Here is a 19,203-nt window from a genome sequence, read left to right as displayed (position 1 = left end):
TACTCATGCTTTCAAGAACTTAGAGCACTCTCATGGAGACAATCTAGTCTGAATTTTGTACCTTTTATCACATATTTGACAATTTAAGTGGTTTCTTCATCGTAACGATTTTGCCTCTATCGTTCATTAACTGGAGTGCTAAAGAGCTATTTGAATATAAATCTCCAGCCATGAAGTGATGAGATTGTTATTCTGCTATTCATAAATAAAAGTTTTGTGCTACATTTCCACAAAAATTATTTCATTGTATGTTCAAAGTGAGGATGACTATTTTCTGAACACTTTGCACTGTGTTTAGGTGTTTTAATTGTGACTACAAATGTATTTCTACTTGTTTACAAAGAAATAACCATACAAATTGTGCATCATCCCCTGATCACACTGTAAGACAGGAGGGTATGTAAATAAAAAGCACTGATACTGTATTTTTTATACCCCCCAATTAAAAAAAATTTTTACCTTTCTGGAATAACATTACAAACTTACTTTGAAACTTGATACAAGTTGTTTTTTTATGGTGAAGTTAATTTCACTTTAGTTGTAGTAATATTAGGCTTTCACAAACAATGATGCTCAACAGTAACTCAAATTTGGCTAACAAAACTTTATATGTATGGAGTATGTCAATGTTGTTTTTCTAGGTATTATTCTTTAACATAGGTAGTGAAGATACTTCACAAAAGAGAAATGCTTCAATAAACACTATTAGTGTTTTACATTCTTCTGATTTTAAAAACTCGGTTCAACTTTTCACCCTCATGTCGTAAGAAAGTCTCAAAAATAAAATTCTTCCACGCTTTGTAATTTTGTTTTAAAAGTTAGAAACTTGTTTAATTCACAATATGTGAAATTTACTACACAAATTTTAATTACAAGTTAAAAAAACCCATTAAAACTGGATGAAGTCTAATATTACTACAACTAACTAAAACAGTATTCATCCACTAGAAGTCTTTAATCACTCATTTTTAAAGCCGTGTATCTTAATTCTTCCATTAAATAACTGTAGTTGTTCATTTCATAAATACTCAGTTGTGTGGTTACAGTACCAAATAAAAAAATATATCACAGTGGTTATCTAAACAATTTTAATACCTTTTTGAAACAATTTCAGTGGGATGTCTGTGCTATTTGGTGATGATTCTGATGATTTTTATTAAAAAAGCAAATAAGAAATGAGAATAATAAATGAATTAAGTTGATTATCAATCACTACAAGATGTCAGCATCTGTTGGTGCATCAAGGTCTCTGTATGTGATGATTTTTCTTGGTTCTGAGCGAGGACTTCTTCTGCAAAGATGGAGAAATGTATTGGAATCAATTCCTTCACTCCACACATGTAAGTGTGAATCTTACTACACACACATGAAAAAACATGTCATGAAAAGGATGAATGTTTTATTAAACTAAGACCAATTAAAAAATGCAGTGTAATAATTCATAACTTTATACATCATCAAGTAGCTCATATTGATGGCTGGTCATATAAATAGTTGGATGTTGAGTAAAAAAACACTCGGACCACTCGAGCTTTGAGTAATGGCGATTTTTTAGAATATTTCCAGGTCGGGAGGTGCGTCCAGATCATGATAGCCAACAACTTCCCTGGGATCAGACTGTCCACTGAAAGAGAATCAAGCAGAAGATGGTCTTGCCTACTCTGTTTTTTGGATTCTTGCTGGTTATTAAAAAACTATAAATCTAAAGGCTTGACACTAAAAATACAAAATAAAATTAATCTAAAGACCTGAATCAATAAAGTAATTGAAGGAAAAAGTGTGTAAAAATTTTGTTTCACGCAATCTGGTTACTATATTCCTTCAAAAAATCTTTTTAATAAAGACTAAACTGTCAACTCTCGGATTCGGCAAAAATTCCCTTCTATTATTTATACTTAGCTCTTTCAGCTTGGTCCCTGCATTTTGTGCTTGTTATAGTTTTCATGCTATAACTTTTAAATTAATAAGCAAATGTTAACGAAATTTGACAGGTTATCAGTAAACATTACAATGCTTTCATATGCAAAATATCTCTTTTTTTTTTTTATTAAGTCTTAAGGTTTGTAAAGCAATGTTTCTCTTATGCCTTTTTTTTACATCTTGCCTATCTATCATGCAAAGTAATTTTCATTTTAAGATTAAAAATACTTTTATGCACCAGATAGTTATCAAACGTCTCCAAGAAAAAACTATATTTATCTGTTATTTTCAGTAATTAATCTCTGTACAGGTTTGGTAGATTTGACAGATATCGCAACCACCATAAAAAATTAGGAAATAAACATAAATTATGCTTCTTTCATTCTAGAATGAACACAAAAACATGAATGTTTAGACCAAATAGCTTAATTCTTGTAACATTATATATTTATTATATTGAACTTGCACTCGTGTTACGGTGTCAAATAACATAAATGTGACCTTTTGTCTGTACAAAGTAACTTGTCTTGGCTGTATTTTAGTCGACTAGTATTCTGTAAAATACAGTCACATTTCAATTATTATACATTATATACGTATATAGATTATTGCTATTTTGAAATACGTTCTTAAGGTGATTGTTCCTAAAACATAGAATAGTAAATGAAGAAGTAAAGCAAACAATTATCTCTTCTAGTTACAACCTTTGTATTCAGTTGCTGCTTTACGGAGGTCACTAAGCCTTTAAAAATTTTCACGTGGAGGATATGAAACAAAATGTTTTTTTAGGTTTTATATATACATTTGAATAACTAAAAGATGACATCAATATCATAGAATTCTACTATAATTTATCAAGCTTAGTAACTAAGCTGTATTTGGGTCTAAAAAAATGGTTCAAAAGAAAGAAATGGTGGAAGGAATGTTAGAAAGGCTGAAAAATCCACTAGATGGACATGCTGAGCTTCCGATTGGTTATTCATGTCATATATAGAAGTAAACATATATAAGGGAGTGTTTCAAAAATGGAAAGAGGTGGGCAGGGTGCCACTGTGTTTGATTTATTACGTGAGCAATATCTTAGTAAGTAGAAAAGATAAGACCTTATTTTATATTCTAGCTTGTGACTATCTTTAATTTGAGTTTCTAATTCGTATGAAACTATGGAATTCGTATTTTGACTTCACAAACATCTACTTTGAACCAGTGCTGCATTGAACATACTGTTTATCTGTGTTTGTTTAATATTTACTTTTAAATTAACAGATTTAGTAACGTATAGTTCTAAAATTTGAATTATAATCTACAGTTTGATACCAAACTTACTGACATAAATTCATGAAATAGTAGTTCAATAAAATTTTGAATGCGAGTCAACAAATGAGATGACATGGCATTTCATGCATGACCTGTCTTGAAAGGGTTAAGCGACATTCATAAAACAGTTAATTTTAGTATTATATGTATATATAATACTATATATTGTCAGTTTTATTAGCATTAAACTCAGTTGTATTGCCTGCATTTCTTCTTACATTTCTATCAACAGAACTTACCGTCCATAGTTTCTCTTGAAGCCTCCAGAATGTCTGTACATTTCAGAGTAACCACTCCTTCCTCCAAATCCAGGCCCACCATAGCCACCTACAGAGTATAAAGTATATTTAGTGATTCCAACATGTTTCCTTTATCCCTTCCTGGATTGGAGGGGCATCACTGGTAATGTTGTCAGACATTTTCCTTATCACAGTGGAGATATGGAACCACATTGCATAAAACTTACTACATAGTATCTTGATTCAGCTGACAAAAATTCACACAATCTGATGTAGTATTTCTATAATTTTGTAGGTTGTCAAATTTCCAAAGTTTTGAAAAACTTTAAAAATATTTCCTGTCTTATAATTTCCATTGTTTTTTTTTTTTACTGTTGATCAGAAAGTCACATTTCATATCTACAGTCAGCTTCAATATAACTGATAATCACTACTTTTTGTAACAAACCATAAAACCATTGCAAACACTGACAAAGATTTATTGATGGCCTAGATTTTATCTTTCAAAATAGCATCACATTTACCTTTGCCAGGCTAGGTATCGTGCATTTTGCTAACAATATTCTTACTTGATATCAATTTATAATATGTCTAATAAATATGTATTATTTTCAAAAATATGTTCTTTTATTTGAGTTTGTTGTTTGAATATGATAAAATAAACAATAATATTCACTAAATAAGAATACGAGTCATTGGAATATTTTGCTGTTGCCAAAGAATATATGCTAGACTTAGAAGAAAATTTTTGTAGCTTTCTAATTTACATAATATAACACAAAGCATTTTCAGGAATGAAAAGAACACCTAAAGAAACTATAAAAAATTCCCAGTCCTGTAGTTTTTTTTCTTTTAATTCAGTATCTTGAGAAACCACAAATCACTATTTATTCTACATCGAGTAAAAAGTTTATAATATGGCCTATCTAATTGTGTTTAAATGTGGACTATAGCCATTTTGAAAGCTGATCTTCATTAATAATCATTCAGAGCACATGGTGTGGCATTATAAAAGAGTGGAAACAAGAGGCTGTAGTAATAAGACTGAGAAAGAAGGAAAATGACTTGAAAATCAAGATATGGATTGTTATATTTCCAGGAAATTACAATTTCTTATCAAATACAAATTTATAACTTTGGGATGGGCAAAAAAATTGATGTTTTGTTTTCAGGTGAAACTCATAGAAGTTGCATAGATGTGAAAGTTAAAACATTTTTTAATTTTACTTTGCAAATTAAACAACTTTTACAAAATGTCAATTCTCAAATATTTTTCAGTTCAAAAAGAGAATTAATATGATTATTATTTTTACTTTCATTATGAAATTTGATATGCAGTTATACACATGACATCTGAAAGGAGCTCATTGGCTGTGATAAAGTAAACTGAGCTACACTGATCAGTCAGATAAATACTGTTCAAACACAAGACATGCAATATCAATATAATTACAACTGGTAAATATGTAATAAGATAAATAATTTTCTCTCATGTGACCTTTTATCTCTTCTTAGTCTGATCTTCCTGTTCATTCAATATAAGCCAAAAGTATTTGTTATTGATATATATATATACACACACTAAGTATTTCATATCTTACCATGAAAGCCTGGGCCCCTGGGACCCCCATAGCCACCAAAAGGGGGAGGACCAGGGTATCCTCCACCATGATATGGTCCTCCATGACCTTCCCCCCGATTACCCCCTCCACTAGGCCTATTGGACGGGTGTTCAGGAAGCTGGGGTCGCTTGATATCTAAAAGGTAATTGTTGAAGTATTCCACCTGAAGAAGAAGTTGTATATCAAACTTTATATTATTATATTGTAATCAATGTTGTAATGAACACATTCTGTAGGTACCATATTTTTTCCATAATACATTTAAATCACAAACTTAATTAACCTTTTCCAGCCCAGTGGCATTATACTTGACAGCTTAATAAAAATTAATAACTCATACACATTACCATACCTATAACACACTTCACACATACTGCATGATAAACTATGGGACCTTCTGAAATATAAACTTACAGTTTATAGTGAAATAAAAAATGCTATGAAGCATGGCTGAGATACTACACCATTATGCATTAGGCTGACCAGAAAGCCACTTTTTTATACACAACAGTACTACAGAGCAGTTGTTATTAACCTTTTTTTGGCTCAGGACCTGTATGTAAGCACTAATGGACAGTTGGCAACTTCTAGTTTACTCAATACTTACATACTATATAAATCAAATACTACCTGTTTTCAAAATCTGTCTGCGACCCTTTCACGTATTCTGGTGAACCATGACTTAAGAAATGTTGTTATAAAGGTCTAATGATGTCATGCCCTAGGTCACATTGTTGAAAGAAATTGTTGTAATCAAATATTATCTCAAACATTAAAATTAATATAATTAGACAGTATTTATCTCACTGTATCTTATGCATAAAATTCCTCTCTTCTCCTTTTAGAAATTATGTACAGCTGTTTCAAATATTTCCTATGCTGAGGCCTCTACTTTCTTTGTGGACTTTGGGTACTAGCCTTTCTTTCTCCTTCAGTCTCAAGTTGGAACAGTGATAATTTTTGTAAACCAAAAATGAACATCAATAGCAAATATTTCAATAGAATAAATAAACATGCACAAAAACCCATTACTTTAACTTATTACATTTCCCATATCATATAAACAATATATCATTAGGAACTTACATTATTTCAAAGCATACATGTGGGACAGCTTCATGATGTACTAACCAAAAGTTTAAGATATTTATAATTCATATAAAAAAGAAAGGAAGCTCTGTAACAAATAGATTTTACTAGCTTTAAAACCATGAAAGTTGCAGATATATACATATGAGCTGAAGGTAAGCAATAAGCTTGTACAAAGCCTAGAAATTCAAAGCATTGTTTTGTGCATTGATAAGTTGTATCTGTGCAGGTAGAATTTTGACCATCCATGAGCAAAAATCACAAGGTTTAGGTTAGCAGTTTGAGCATATTTCTTTTTGATATTTTATTCTAAGCAAATATAAATAAAATACATTTAAAGAAATGTCTGCAATCTGAGCAACTAAATTATAATTTCCTTTCCATTTATCAATCTATGAAAAATGCCTTTATGTAGTAAAATCATGTTACCCCTATAAAATAAGAGTAACTGAAATACAATGGACCAAATCGCACTTGCTATACAAGTTCATATTAGTAAATTAATGACCCAATATTAAACTATAATGATTTGCAAACTATAAATAATTTCTACGTCTGACTTACTTCTCTCCTTACTTCATCCACCTTCTCAGCATGTTTGTTAAATATGTGTTTGCGCACAAACTCTGGCCCTTTAAACTTCTTCCCTGACAATGGGCAGAGCCACTTATCCTTAGCAAGTTCTTGGGTGTTAGACTGCACAAACTTCTCAACTTCACTGATATAAACTAATCAAGAAAAAACTTTGCTTCACAAACTCTTGAATGATGTCAGTTTTGTTCATTTGCATCCTTTTTACCCTTTAATATAACAAAGGATCCTAGATGTAAAATGTTCTTCCACGTACCAGAAAGTGGGAAAACAAAAACAGTATTTGATCATGCACTGTGTGAATAAGATCCACAAAATGTTAATGTGCAAGGAAAAACCAAACAAAAAAACTTTGATTTCTCATCCTAGGGTAAATTACAACTATAATTTGCTAAAAAAAAACAAAAACAATTCTCTATTACATTTTCTTTTGCATATGACATCTTTTAACACCTGGCTAAAACTGTGTTGATGTAATACACAAAAGAGTGAACATAATAATAATAATAATAAAACCATTAGTGCATACTTTAATAGCCAAAATCTTGCTTCAAACTCATTGAATAAATTCCTACTGCATAGGATCTTGATATTGTTGAACAAGAAAAGGATACGCTTCTGGGTCTTTTTTGCCTAATTTTGCAGATTCTTCATCAGATATTTTGATAGCAGGTTGAAGATACGGTGTTACTCTTTGTTCAAAGCTGTTAATGTATTCAATAACTGAAAACAAATACGAAGTTGTTAAAATAATTCATTATGCAACGTTTCTTACTTGACAGAATATTTCTTAATTTCACAAAAGCTGCCATAATCAATAAATATTTACAACAGGAACTGATTAATCAAAAAGATATTTCTATAGCTTTATTTACTTCACAGTTTTGAACATTAATCCACGAAATATGGAGTACAATACTTAGGGGCAGGTCACAAAACTTTTTTCCCCCTCAAGTTAAAATTAAACAACTTTGGTTGTTCTTATCTATCAAAAGCTTTTCCAGATACTTTGTGCAAAACTGCACATATATGTCTATAACCAAACATGCTTTTTGTTATCAATGAAGTTAAAATCTCACATGGTATCAAGAATAAGAACAATCACCCAGATACTGAATTGCATACAATAATTAATAAAATAATGTGCATACTTTCTTGTTGTGTGACTTTACTGGAAGGTGGCGAGCCTCTGGCGTGCATGATTCCACATCTGTTGGGCATTTCATCTTCACTAGGATACTCACTGTGGTTATAGTAGTCCATTGAGTGAACCACTCTCAAGTAGAGCAGCAATCGATCCAATACCTGAAACACGTGGAATCAAACTAGCTTCTTAGGACTTGCTTAAACAGAAATTCTCAGCTAGAAAAGAAATCAACTTTGAACTAAAAAAGTAACTTTTACATTCTAGTTCCAGAAAGAATCATTTATTTGTTTGTTGTCAAATTTTGAGCAAAGATACACTATAGCTATCTGAGCTACCCATCCCTAATTTATCAATGAAAGACTAGAGGGAAGGCAGCTAGTTATCACCACTCACCACCAACTCTTTTATCAAAAAATAGTGGGATTGACCATCACATTATAATGCCTCCATGGCTGAAAGGGCGAGCATGTTTAGTAGGACAGGGATTTAGACCCAAGACCCTCAGATTTCGAGTCAAGCACCCTAACCACCTGGCCATACCAGGCCCAGAGTGGATCAATTTGAGGTTCTTTGACAATCTCGCTACAGGCTCAGTTAAATCGGCTGAGTTCATGACCCCAAACTGATCCTTACAGTTCCATACTATAACTTCTAATTTGTTTTGTGTACCTTTAAAAAATTTTGATTTTTTAATGAAGTATTTTCCCTAAAAATTTCTCTATGAATATATGGAATAAGAGTGTTGACTTCTCAAAGTGATTTTTCATGTTAAGATTAAAAAAGACTTTTCTTCATATGAAAATTATCAAATTTCATTTGCATAATCTCTAAAACCTCCTAAATAAATTTCAATAATTTCTTTTTTCAGTAAAACGTTATATTTTATCTGCTATTTTCTCTACCCTAACTCTACACAAGGTTGGTCAAGTTGACTGACCTCTTAACCACTATTAAAAAATATGAAATGAATCTAAATTATAACATGAAACTACATTTGTATATCCTAAATGGTTTAAAACTCATAACAATATACATCAGTTTCTACTTAAAATTTTTTTTACTGTCTTTTGAGCTGTGTCTAACTAATAATCCAGTCATGCAAGTTGTAAATCACTTGTAGCTCAGGTTACCCAATCAAATAATGTAACACATGGGCTACTCACAAGTCTACCTCATGAAAATTGTTATTATTATTTTATCCTTTATTTTACCTAATCTAACCTAAAAAGTTTCTAAGTTTTATATTTTAGTTACTTTTATAATGATAAATAAATAAAATATACATGAAAAACAAGAAATATAGTCCTTATCTGGTTCTTTTTTTTTGCTGTTAGTGAAACTTAACCTTTTTTATACCAATGGTACTACTGCACTAAATCAATTTTTATTCAGTTAAATCATGCAATAAGAACACAGAATAATAACACATAAAAAGCAGACAATTTTTCTGGCTTTCTAACTATGTGAAAAAAACAAAACACAATGCATTTCTCATGTGAATAAAGTTTGAACTGGAAGCAAAATAGACAATTCTTTGTACAGAAAACAATGTAATATAATATGTCATTTGATAAATTAGAACACTGACTTTCTATTGGTTATAAATATTTAGTACTAAATGTCATAACTGTTGGCAATTTGTGAAAGAAAGGATGTGATGAGTGGGTGTGGCAAGTGATCTGATTTTCTAGCTTATAAATTGAAAGCTATAAAATTATGCTTTGCCTGAGTACTAACAACATTATAATGAGTAATTTACATTACATTCTGTACTTCTCGAAGAGGTGGTAAATAAATTGAAAAAGACCTAGAGAGCAAATGTAACAATTATCATACTATGGGAAATTGAGGAATTTTCTTTTAATATTACCTTATAAAATTACAAACTTAAAACTTATATAATATTAAAATGTGTGGTATTAGCTACATTTTGATGCCAATTTTATTTGTATCCCATGATTATAAAGTAATGTAATTGAATTTTGAATGTAACTCAATAAAACCTCATGACATGAGCAGAAAAGGATACCCATAAGAAACCAACCTAGTGCTTGTAATGAAGGAATATTTAGAAGTCACAGAATAAACTATATGGCAGGAAGAAACTCCATCACAAACAGAATGTTATTTTGGGCAGTCTAGTTATATTTTATTTCAGCTTAACCCATAGTTAACACCAGTACATATTTTTCCCCACAGTCAATTAACTAGTTAAGTCTAATGCTTGTTAGTAAGCTACACACCATCAGTTTTACTTTAGCCTATATTTATGGTTATATGACACAAATACATATGCTGTTTTACCTTAATCAATGTGTCATCTCTCTCCAATGTAGAACCTCCCTCTTCTTGATCTCGTCTCTCATCTTGTCCAGATGTCCCTAGTAGTTCTTCCTCCTCAGCACTTGCTTCTTCAATCAGGTAGTCTGTGATGTTCTTTAGCAATGGGTTTTTGGATGCAAGACCAAATGTCTGCAATGAATGCATAGATGATATAGATATGGTATACACACAATCATATATTAGAGAAAACTGACTCAATAAAAATACTAAACAGTAACAAAATAATTGTATAAAATATAAAAAAAAACCTCTAAAATTCAGGTTACTATAACAATTCTGTGAAAGCACAAAATTTCATATATTTAGCATTAGGGACAGAGTACTAAGTCAACTAATAAAGAGCTCTTAAGCACAGAAAAAAAAAGTTGTACACCAATAAAAGAAAGTCATGGTAAGTGTAGGCTTTAGGTGTAACTCTCTTGCTATGAAGTCGGTTGAATCTAACGACTTCATAACCATTTTTTACTCATTATAGTTTTTATAGTATAACTTTTAATATACTTTGTGTACCTTCTTAAATTTGGTAGACTTTTTGTGAACATTACAAGTCTTTTGTACACAAAAAGTCAGACTTTTTAATGAAGTATTTTTACTAAAGATTTCCATGTTAAGATTAAAAATACTTTTATTTGTCTCAAAAATCTCAAATTTTATTTGCGTAATCCCTAAAACCTGCTAAGCAAACTTTAAACATTTTTTTTCAGTAAAACTACCTATTTTACCTGTTATTTTCTCTACCCTACCTTTATACAAGGTTGGTTAATTTGGTTGACTTCTTAACCACCAAATAAAATCTAAATTACCCTTTTTTTCTTTCTAGATTGACTTCAAATTGTAATATGAAACTACTTTTGTTTATCTGAAATAGTTTTAAACTCAAAACTGTATTCATCTATTTATAGATAACTTTTATCGTTTTATTGCCCCTTGAAACCTAATTACTATTTACGTCATTATAAGTTATAAATCACTTGGTGAACATGCGGCTCACGGTACATTATCTGAATTACATTACGTACAAGCTTACTTGTGAGTGTGCCTTGCAAAAAAATTCTATTATATTATAATTATTTATTTTACCTAATCTAATCTTATCTAACCTGAAAAGATCCCTATTTTTACATTTTGGTTACTTTTATAATAATAAATAAAGAATAAACATGAAAAACAAGAAATTAAGTACCTACCCAATATTCATTTTTCTTGCTATTGATTGTCGATGACACTTAACCCTACTTGTTTATAGTAATGGTAGTAATGTACTAAATGAATTTTTTAAAATTAAATAATGCACCAAAGAACATAGATTAATAACATGCAAAAAGTAGACAATATCCCTAACTCCCAAAAATTTTCTGGCTTTCTAACTGCAATAAGAACCATTACAAACTCATCCAAGCTAGTTGCTAAGTTTCTTATGCATACGTTGCTTTGTACTCTGAGTGAAACTGACTATTATCTGTTCAGAACACAACATTATACAATACATCATTTGATACATGAAAACCTTGACTTTCTATTGGTTATAGGAAATGTATAACTAAACATAAGAGAGAACTATTCACAAATCCTGAAAGAGAGGATGTGACAGGCAAGTATGGTGGGAGGGGGTGTGATTTTCTATTCAATAGCTCTGTAACCAAACAAAATTGAAGGCTATAAAAATTATGGTTTGTCTGAGCAATGATGATTTTATAGTGAGTAATTTATATTTAATTTCGTAGTTTCTGGGTGGTGGTTGATAAAACAGAAAAGACAAGATGCCTAGAGAAAATATGTCACACTAGGAGAAATTCTGGATTTTTTAAATATTGCCTTATAAAATTAAGAACTTAAAACTTATATACTATTAAAACACAGATTATTAGCTATGATTTTATGCTATACCGATTGGTATAACATAAACAAAAATAGTTTATGAATGTAAAATTTTGAATGTAAGACACTAAGTCATGCGCAGTAAAGTATACCAGTGGCAATAGGGTTAAAATATAAAATATTAGCTACATGTTTATGCCAAGTTTGTTTGCATACCATGATAAGAAAGTAGTTTAATTAAATTTTGGTTAACTCAATAAAACCTCATAACATGTGCAGAAAAAGATGTCCATAGTGAAAGGGATAATCAATAAACATTAAAGTATACAATTTAGAACCTTATTACGTCTAGTGAGCATCTTTCAGGTGTTGAGTGCAAACTCGTTTATCAAATTCCAAAAATTAAGCAAATTAAAAAATATATAATTCTATTTCACAAATATTTACTTAGAAATTTAGAATTAATATTTTAGCATTACTTAAAATATTTTGTGTATATCACAAAAGAAATGTAGAAAAAAAAGGTTCCGTACACCTCATTGTAAACAATGCATTTATGGATTTTTTTAGAATTTTTATACTAGTTCCAAAGTACAGGTTTATATTAGCTAAGAAACTACAATTCACTCCTTGAAAAAATAACAATCCATGTTTTATTTCTTAAGTAATTTTTCCTCCCTGTTAGTGGTTTTATAAACTCAACCCTTTTTTGTCACCATTTTATGTTATAGTATGTGGTCTGAACAACTATTCATGAAGCCTAGCTTTGAAAATAGCTACAGCCAATGGCTAGAATGACTGGATAGAAGAGATTTCTAATCTAGCTCCATCAATATAGAGTAAATAAAGTAGTTCTAGCAACAATGTGTGGTTTGTTGATATTAATTACCCAGAGCCTCTATAGGGGTGAATAAAGGATCCTAATATGAAATTGACAGCATTTGGGATATATAATGATTTTCTCTTGACATTCTTTTCATTCATGAGAACCATTTGTGTTAAATTGTGTGTGTGCTAGAATGTTACAGAAATTTTTTTCTGTGACAAGATGTTAGATAAATTTACTTAGGTTTAGTAAGTACGATATAGGACAACAACCTATTTAGATGACACAAATCCTTTTTTTTACTGGATATTATTGTTAAGTTTATAGTAATTAAATACATACAAAGAATAGTATTATATACTGTTAACAAACTACGTTAAATAAATATAAATTGATCCTGTTCCACAGAATACTATAAGCAAAAATCATGATGCCTAGCCAGACAAAGTTTCCAGTTATTACATTTTGAAATGTGCAATCCTACATAGCAGATAAATCTTATCAGGTCTTTGCTCTGCTTTGTATAATTTATAGCTGCAAGTAAAGCCTGCATCAAACTGCAAAGTACTAGCACAAATGTATTAATAAATACCAAACAAAAGTTGAAAGTGATTGGATATATATATCAAATGGAACTTTCTGATCAAATACAAATTGAAATTCTAAACGAAAGTGTTTTTTGGGAAGTTTATAAACCTAACAAATAATACAAAAACTGAATCAAATTATATAAATATTTTTAAGCATAAATTAGATACCATTTAGAGTTTCTTAAGTTTCATATAATTTAGTTATGTATTTCCACTGTATGAAGAAAACTAAAACCATGGGGGATATTAGTGAACACCTCCAATGCAGAAATAGTTAGAACACGGTATATTAGTCTTACAGATTAACCACTGATTTTATATCTTCAACTGTACACAAATCCCCATTTTGATTTATTTCTTTTATGCAAGATATATAATTGGTTGCCAGTTTTTCAGTTAAACTCAAAACCATTGATGTTATTTCACTTATGTAGGTAACAATTATGGATATTGAAATAAACATGTAATACACACTGGTTTTTCAGGCTCTTCTTTGAGTTCCCCTTCATCCCACAGGTTTCTTTGACCATCTAAGTTCTGGATGATTCTGGCAGCTAGCTTGATGTCTGATCGAACCACTTGCTTATGAGAAGCTATTCCATTCACAGAACGAATCCTTCTACTTAGATCTCGATTAACAATAGCCCCCAATTCGCAGTCACGAAGCTGTTAACAGTTTATAATTTTTTTTGTAAAGTTCACTACAAATATCAGAAAATTAATACTGAAGAATTGTTATATTTATGCTTGTGTTTGTAGTAAGTAAACCAATTTGAAAATTGAGAATAATAAATTATTTAATCTCAGAGTTCATTACACTTCTTAAGGTAAAACAAATGTATACATTTTTAAACTAAAAAGTTTAATTTGTATTTCAAAATGTTAAGCTATTGCTTCAACTAACCCGAATGTTGTTGAGGTTCCAGCAGATTTCTTTGATATTCACTGACCTCTCAAATGTTACCCACCCCCTCCTAAAAAAACGCCGATCAGGCTGTGGATCTGCAATAGCCACTCGAAGAAAACCTGGGTACCTTCTGCACATCTGTTACAAAATTAATAGAAAAGACAATGCTCATTATATAAACAGTTTAGAATATTGAGAAGTACAATTCTAGAATCTAATCCATCATGACAAATCTCTCTAAATGTATATATGCCTATAACTAGACATCACAGAAAAGTAAGCAATATATTTTATTTATAACATAATTAGTTTTAATAGTTCAGTCAAATTTAATGGGACCCAAGAGGCCTTAGAATAATCCAAGCCAACAAAGATAGCCAGATGGGGCACTGCTTTTCAAATGGAGTGGCAATGGTTATAGCACAGTAATAACATGATACACTCATACTTATCACTGAGAGATTATATGACAAATACTATTACCAAGGAAAACATGCAGGATGATTTGTCTGTGGTTACCCTTTTTTAGAATTTTCCAATAATCACCTGGTATGAAGAACAGAAAAATTACTATGAGAAGAAGAGAAAACAAAATATAAAAGTTTTTCAAAGTTGTCAACAATTCTAAAAATAAATTTACATTTTTCTCAAGATTAATTCATACACTAAAAAGCAGCATCCATACTGTGAAAGACTGGTACTGTGTTTTATTATGAAATGTATTTATTAAATATTGACATTACATGCCTTCTGTTTTGTATTGCCATGTATTTTCAAAGGGGAATTAATGTCATTAAGTAAAATATACATTTCTATAGTAAAGTTTATATGAGGTCTGCTTACATCCACCAAATGAACTAACAATTTTTAAAATCAAATTAACTTTTACTACACAATCTATTTTTCTTTTTCTAACATATGATTTGCTTTACATTCGTAAGGCCACTGCTAAACCAGTTGAAGTTTCAAAAATTATCCCAAAAAATTTCACATAATGATAATACTTGCTCCTTATGTGTAAATTCACACCAAGTACTGGGCAAGTTTAACACAAAAATAACGGTGAAAGTTAAACCTAATCTCAAAATAAAAAGAGACTACTCAAATTTCTGTCAATGACAATATTCAAATAATCGGCTTGTTTTTATACAGTCCTCATATTATACCATATTTAGTAATTTTATGGGTTATTTTCTGTTATGACATTGTAAAAATAGATTAAAAAATTGGGTGAGATCATAAGTAAAACATAAGAAATGCAAGAAGTGATTAGCAGGATTAATTGCAACACCTATCAGTATTTTTGTTTAAATGTTTTGTATGACTCGTATGTTATTATTAAAGGTTCCTGTAACCAACAAATTCATGAACCTAAAAGCAATTTGATGCTGAAATAGTTTAGAAAACCACTTAAAAACTCAACAGACTCTATATGAACCCCTATCTGTAATTCTAGGATTGAAATCCAGCAGATAGTTTAAGTATGAAGAGGTGATACAGACATAAAATTCTTAATTTTATTACACTGACTTAACAGTGAGGACATAAATCGAAAACCACTCCCATGTTAACTCTCTCCACATGGGCTCGGTCAATTGGACTGACCACGTGACATTTTTGTATTCGTATAGTCTTTATAGATTAGATACTACTAACTTTTAATATAGTGTATATATCTTCATGAAATTTGGCCTTTCACATACAAAAAAATCTTATTTTTCAGTGAAGTATTTTTAATAAACTAAAAAAATATTTGTCCTTGAATACGTCAAGTATTTGTTTTGAGTAGTCCATGTGCAAAGTGATCTTCATGTTAAGATTAAAAATACTTTTCTTCATCTCAAATTGCATTTGTATAATCTCTAAATCAATCTAAATACATTTCAAATTTTTGTTTTCAGTAGAACTTTATATTTAATCTGTTATTTTCTATACCCTAACTCTATACAAGGTTCGACAATTTGACTGACTTTATAACCACCACCATCACCTTTTTTTCTTTCTAGAATGGCTTTAAATGTAGCATGAAACTGCATTCATCTGTCCTAAGTAGCTTTAAACTTGTAACAGTATAATTAAATTTTATTTTTTTATTCCCTTTGAACCGTGTTTAACTACTATTCACGCCATTACTAGTTGTAAGTCAAATTACATTACCCACGAGCTACTCAGAGCTGTTCGCGTGTGTGCCTCATGAAATATTTATATTGTATTTACATTTGTGTTTATTTTACCTAATCTAACTGTAACTTTCCTAGAGATCTCTGTTTTAAATTTTAGTTATCTTTTTAATAAAAAATAAACATAAAAAACAAGAAATAAAGTACTTACCTAGTATTCTTTTTTTTGCTCTCAACTATCAATGACAGTTAACCCTAATTCGATGATGAGGAACCCACTTTTAAACTAATGGTAGTAGTGCATTAAATAAGTTTTATTTAATAAAATAATTCACCAAAGAACATAGACTAATAACATGCTAAAAGCAAACAATTTCCCCTAACAATCATAATTTGTCTGGCTTTTCAACTATGCAACAAGAGTTGTTACAAATGTATCCAAGCTAGCTGTTGTGATTCCCGTGGGAACCAAAGTTGATTTAGAAGTGAAATTGACTATTATCTGTTCAGAACAATATTATACAATACATCATTTGATAGATGAAAACCTTGTCTTTCTGTTGGTTATAGGTAATATATAATTAATGGTAAGAAAGAACTATTAACAAGTCCTGAAAGAAAGGATGTGACAGGTGGGTGTGGTAGAGGAGGGGCGTGATTTTCTATTTGATAGCTCTGTAAATAAACAAAATTGAAGGCTATAAAAATTATGGTTTGTCTGAGCAATGACGATCTTATAAGTGAGTAATTTACATTTAATTTTGTAGTTTCTGGGGTGGTGGTGGTGGATAAAATAGAGATAAGAAGATACCTAGAAAAAATATGTCACATGATTTTTTTAAATATTGACTTATAAAACTAAGAACTTAAAACTTATATACTATTAAAATACAGATTATTAGCTGAGATTTTATGCTATACTAGTTGGTATAACATATATAACATAAACAAAAACTAGTTTTATAAAATTTTGAATGTAAAACAGCAAAAACCATGCACAGTAAAAGATACCCGGGACAAGAAGGTTAAGCATCATTCAACAATTATTATTGCAACCACATTTCAAAATACAAAGATTTGATAATGATAACTATTTGCATATCAAATCACATTGTCCCCATAACAAAGGTTACAAAACAGAGCCCTGATCTTGAAATTTAGTTGAAGTGTGTTGATTTTTGCCAGTTCAGATTATGTCTGAAAATGATACTTCTGGTTACATTATGGGACTGTCCAATGTGAAGTTTTCCTGTTCCCAATTATCAAAAGATGCCAGGCATTAAATTGTTGTATTTCCAAGAAACGAATAGCTTTAGTATTAAACCTTGTTACTAAAGTAATTGAAGGTGGGATTCCACAAAGGGAAAAAAACAGGCTACTCCAAAACCAGTTACCAGTGGCACAATGGATGTAGTGAAAGGAATGAAACTTGTCAGTGGAAGTAATCTGGGCTCACTGTGGCCCACTGCAGCCAATATAAGAATTGTTCACAAGATAACGTACACAGAATTAAGTGTTCATAGCCAAATCTAAAGCCATCTGTGCAGCTATAATGGTCTGTTACATATCAGGTGCATTAGTATATGTGCCAATGCAATACCTGCATTCTATTCATAAGGTGGAGAGCCACTGGCGACAGTAATAAAGACTGTGAGGTTTACATATCACCGATCATGTATATCCCTCTGTACTACCTCCCACCCACACAAAATGAATAACCTGATGGATATAAAATAATAAAAAAATGACTGTCACAGACTATTCATAGCTCTCTTGAAAATGAGTTTATATTTCACCCCTTAAAAACAATGTACAATGCTTCACATTTAAGTCCCAAAATAACATAACCTATAACTTCTATCATTTTCAGTCTCCTAAAAACATTTTGGATCCCAAAGACTGAAAGCTTGAAAACTATTTATTACCACTTAATATGCTTTTTAATCTGTGAATGTTTTTCTGTTTACTAAAACATCAAAGTCACTATTAAAGCAGACAGCCAAATAGAATACTAAACTTAAAATCAACATAAATACTACTAGTTAACACATCTCAAGAAATATAAGATCATTATCACTTTTGTATCGAACTCTACAGAATTGTTACCTGTAAGTTCTAGAATAAATGAAAATTACTTTTATTCTCTACAGTTTATGCACAGTAGGTACACATTAATTAGAAATCTATAGCAATCATCTTTTCAGTTGTTCTGTATCTATTAACTCTTTCAGCACGGGCTTTATCCTTGCGACCGACCTCGTAACCATTCTGTGCTTGTTATAGTTTTCATACTTTGGTTTTTAATTAGTAACCAAATGTTAATGAAATTTGGCAGATTATCAGTAAACATTACAAGGCTTTCATACGCAAAATATCATTTTTTAAATCAAGTCTTAAGGTTTGTAAAGCAATGTTTTTCTCATGCCTTTTTTCTTTTCACATGTTGCCTATCTATCATGCAAAGTAATTTTTATTTTAAGATCAAAAATATGTACCAGAAAATTTCCTTAATTTCATATGCAAAATCTTTATAATGTTCAAATAGTTATCAAACGTTTTTTAAGAAAAAACTTTATATTTTAACCGTTATTTTCAGTAATTAATCTCTGTACAGGTTCGGTAAATTTGAACAATCTCACAACCACCATAAGAAATTAGGAAATAAAAAAAATAT

General features: G+C 30.4%; 1 protein-coding gene across 8 annotated transcripts in view; it reads right to left on the bottom strand.

Annotated features, from left to right (window-relative positions):
• Window positions 1-1,070: 1,070 nt before the first annotated feature.
• Window positions 1,071-19,203, bottom strand: part of LOC106466203 (serrate RNA effector molecule homolog) — a 51,036-nt gene continuing 32,903 nt past the window's right edge. For 7 of the 8 annotated variants that reach the window (XM_022394159.1, XM_022394160.1, XM_022394161.1 and 4 more), the window contains 9 exons: window positions 14,407-14,547; window positions 13,977-14,168; window positions 10,230-10,397; window positions 7,930-8,083; window positions 7,393-7,501; window positions 6,752-6,905; window positions 5,078-5,261; window positions 3,477-3,564; window positions 1,071-1,291 (listed from right to left, as the gene is read on the bottom strand). In XM_022394159.1, coding sequence (XP_022249867.1) covers window positions 1,213-1,291; window positions 3,477-3,564; window positions 5,078-5,261; window positions 6,752-6,905; window positions 7,393-7,501; window positions 7,930-8,083; window positions 10,230-10,397; window positions 13,977-14,168; window positions 14,407-14,547 — 1,269 coding nt within the window. In that variant the 3' untranslated portion in view covers window positions 1,071-1,212. Of the gene's footprint in view, window positions 1,292-1,453; window positions 1,625-3,476; window positions 3,565-5,077; window positions 5,262-6,751; window positions 6,906-7,392; window positions 7,502-7,929; window positions 8,084-10,229; window positions 10,398-13,976; window positions 14,169-14,406; window positions 14,548-19,203 lie in introns of all 8 variants that reach the window. The other variant, XR_002612140.1, reaches the window with a different exon arrangement.

The sequence above is a fragment of the Limulus polyphemus genome, unplaced genomic scaffold (genome assembly GCF_000517525.1).
Source record: "Limulus polyphemus unplaced genomic scaffold, Limulus_polyphemus-2.1.2 Scaffold2185, whole genome shotgun sequence".
NCBI classification, from domain to species: Eukaryota; Metazoa; Arthropoda; class Merostomata; order Xiphosura; family Limulidae; genus Limulus; species Limulus polyphemus.
The sequence above is the reverse complement of the archived record's forward strand: the minus strand, read 5'-3'. Positions and strand labels throughout refer to the sequence as shown.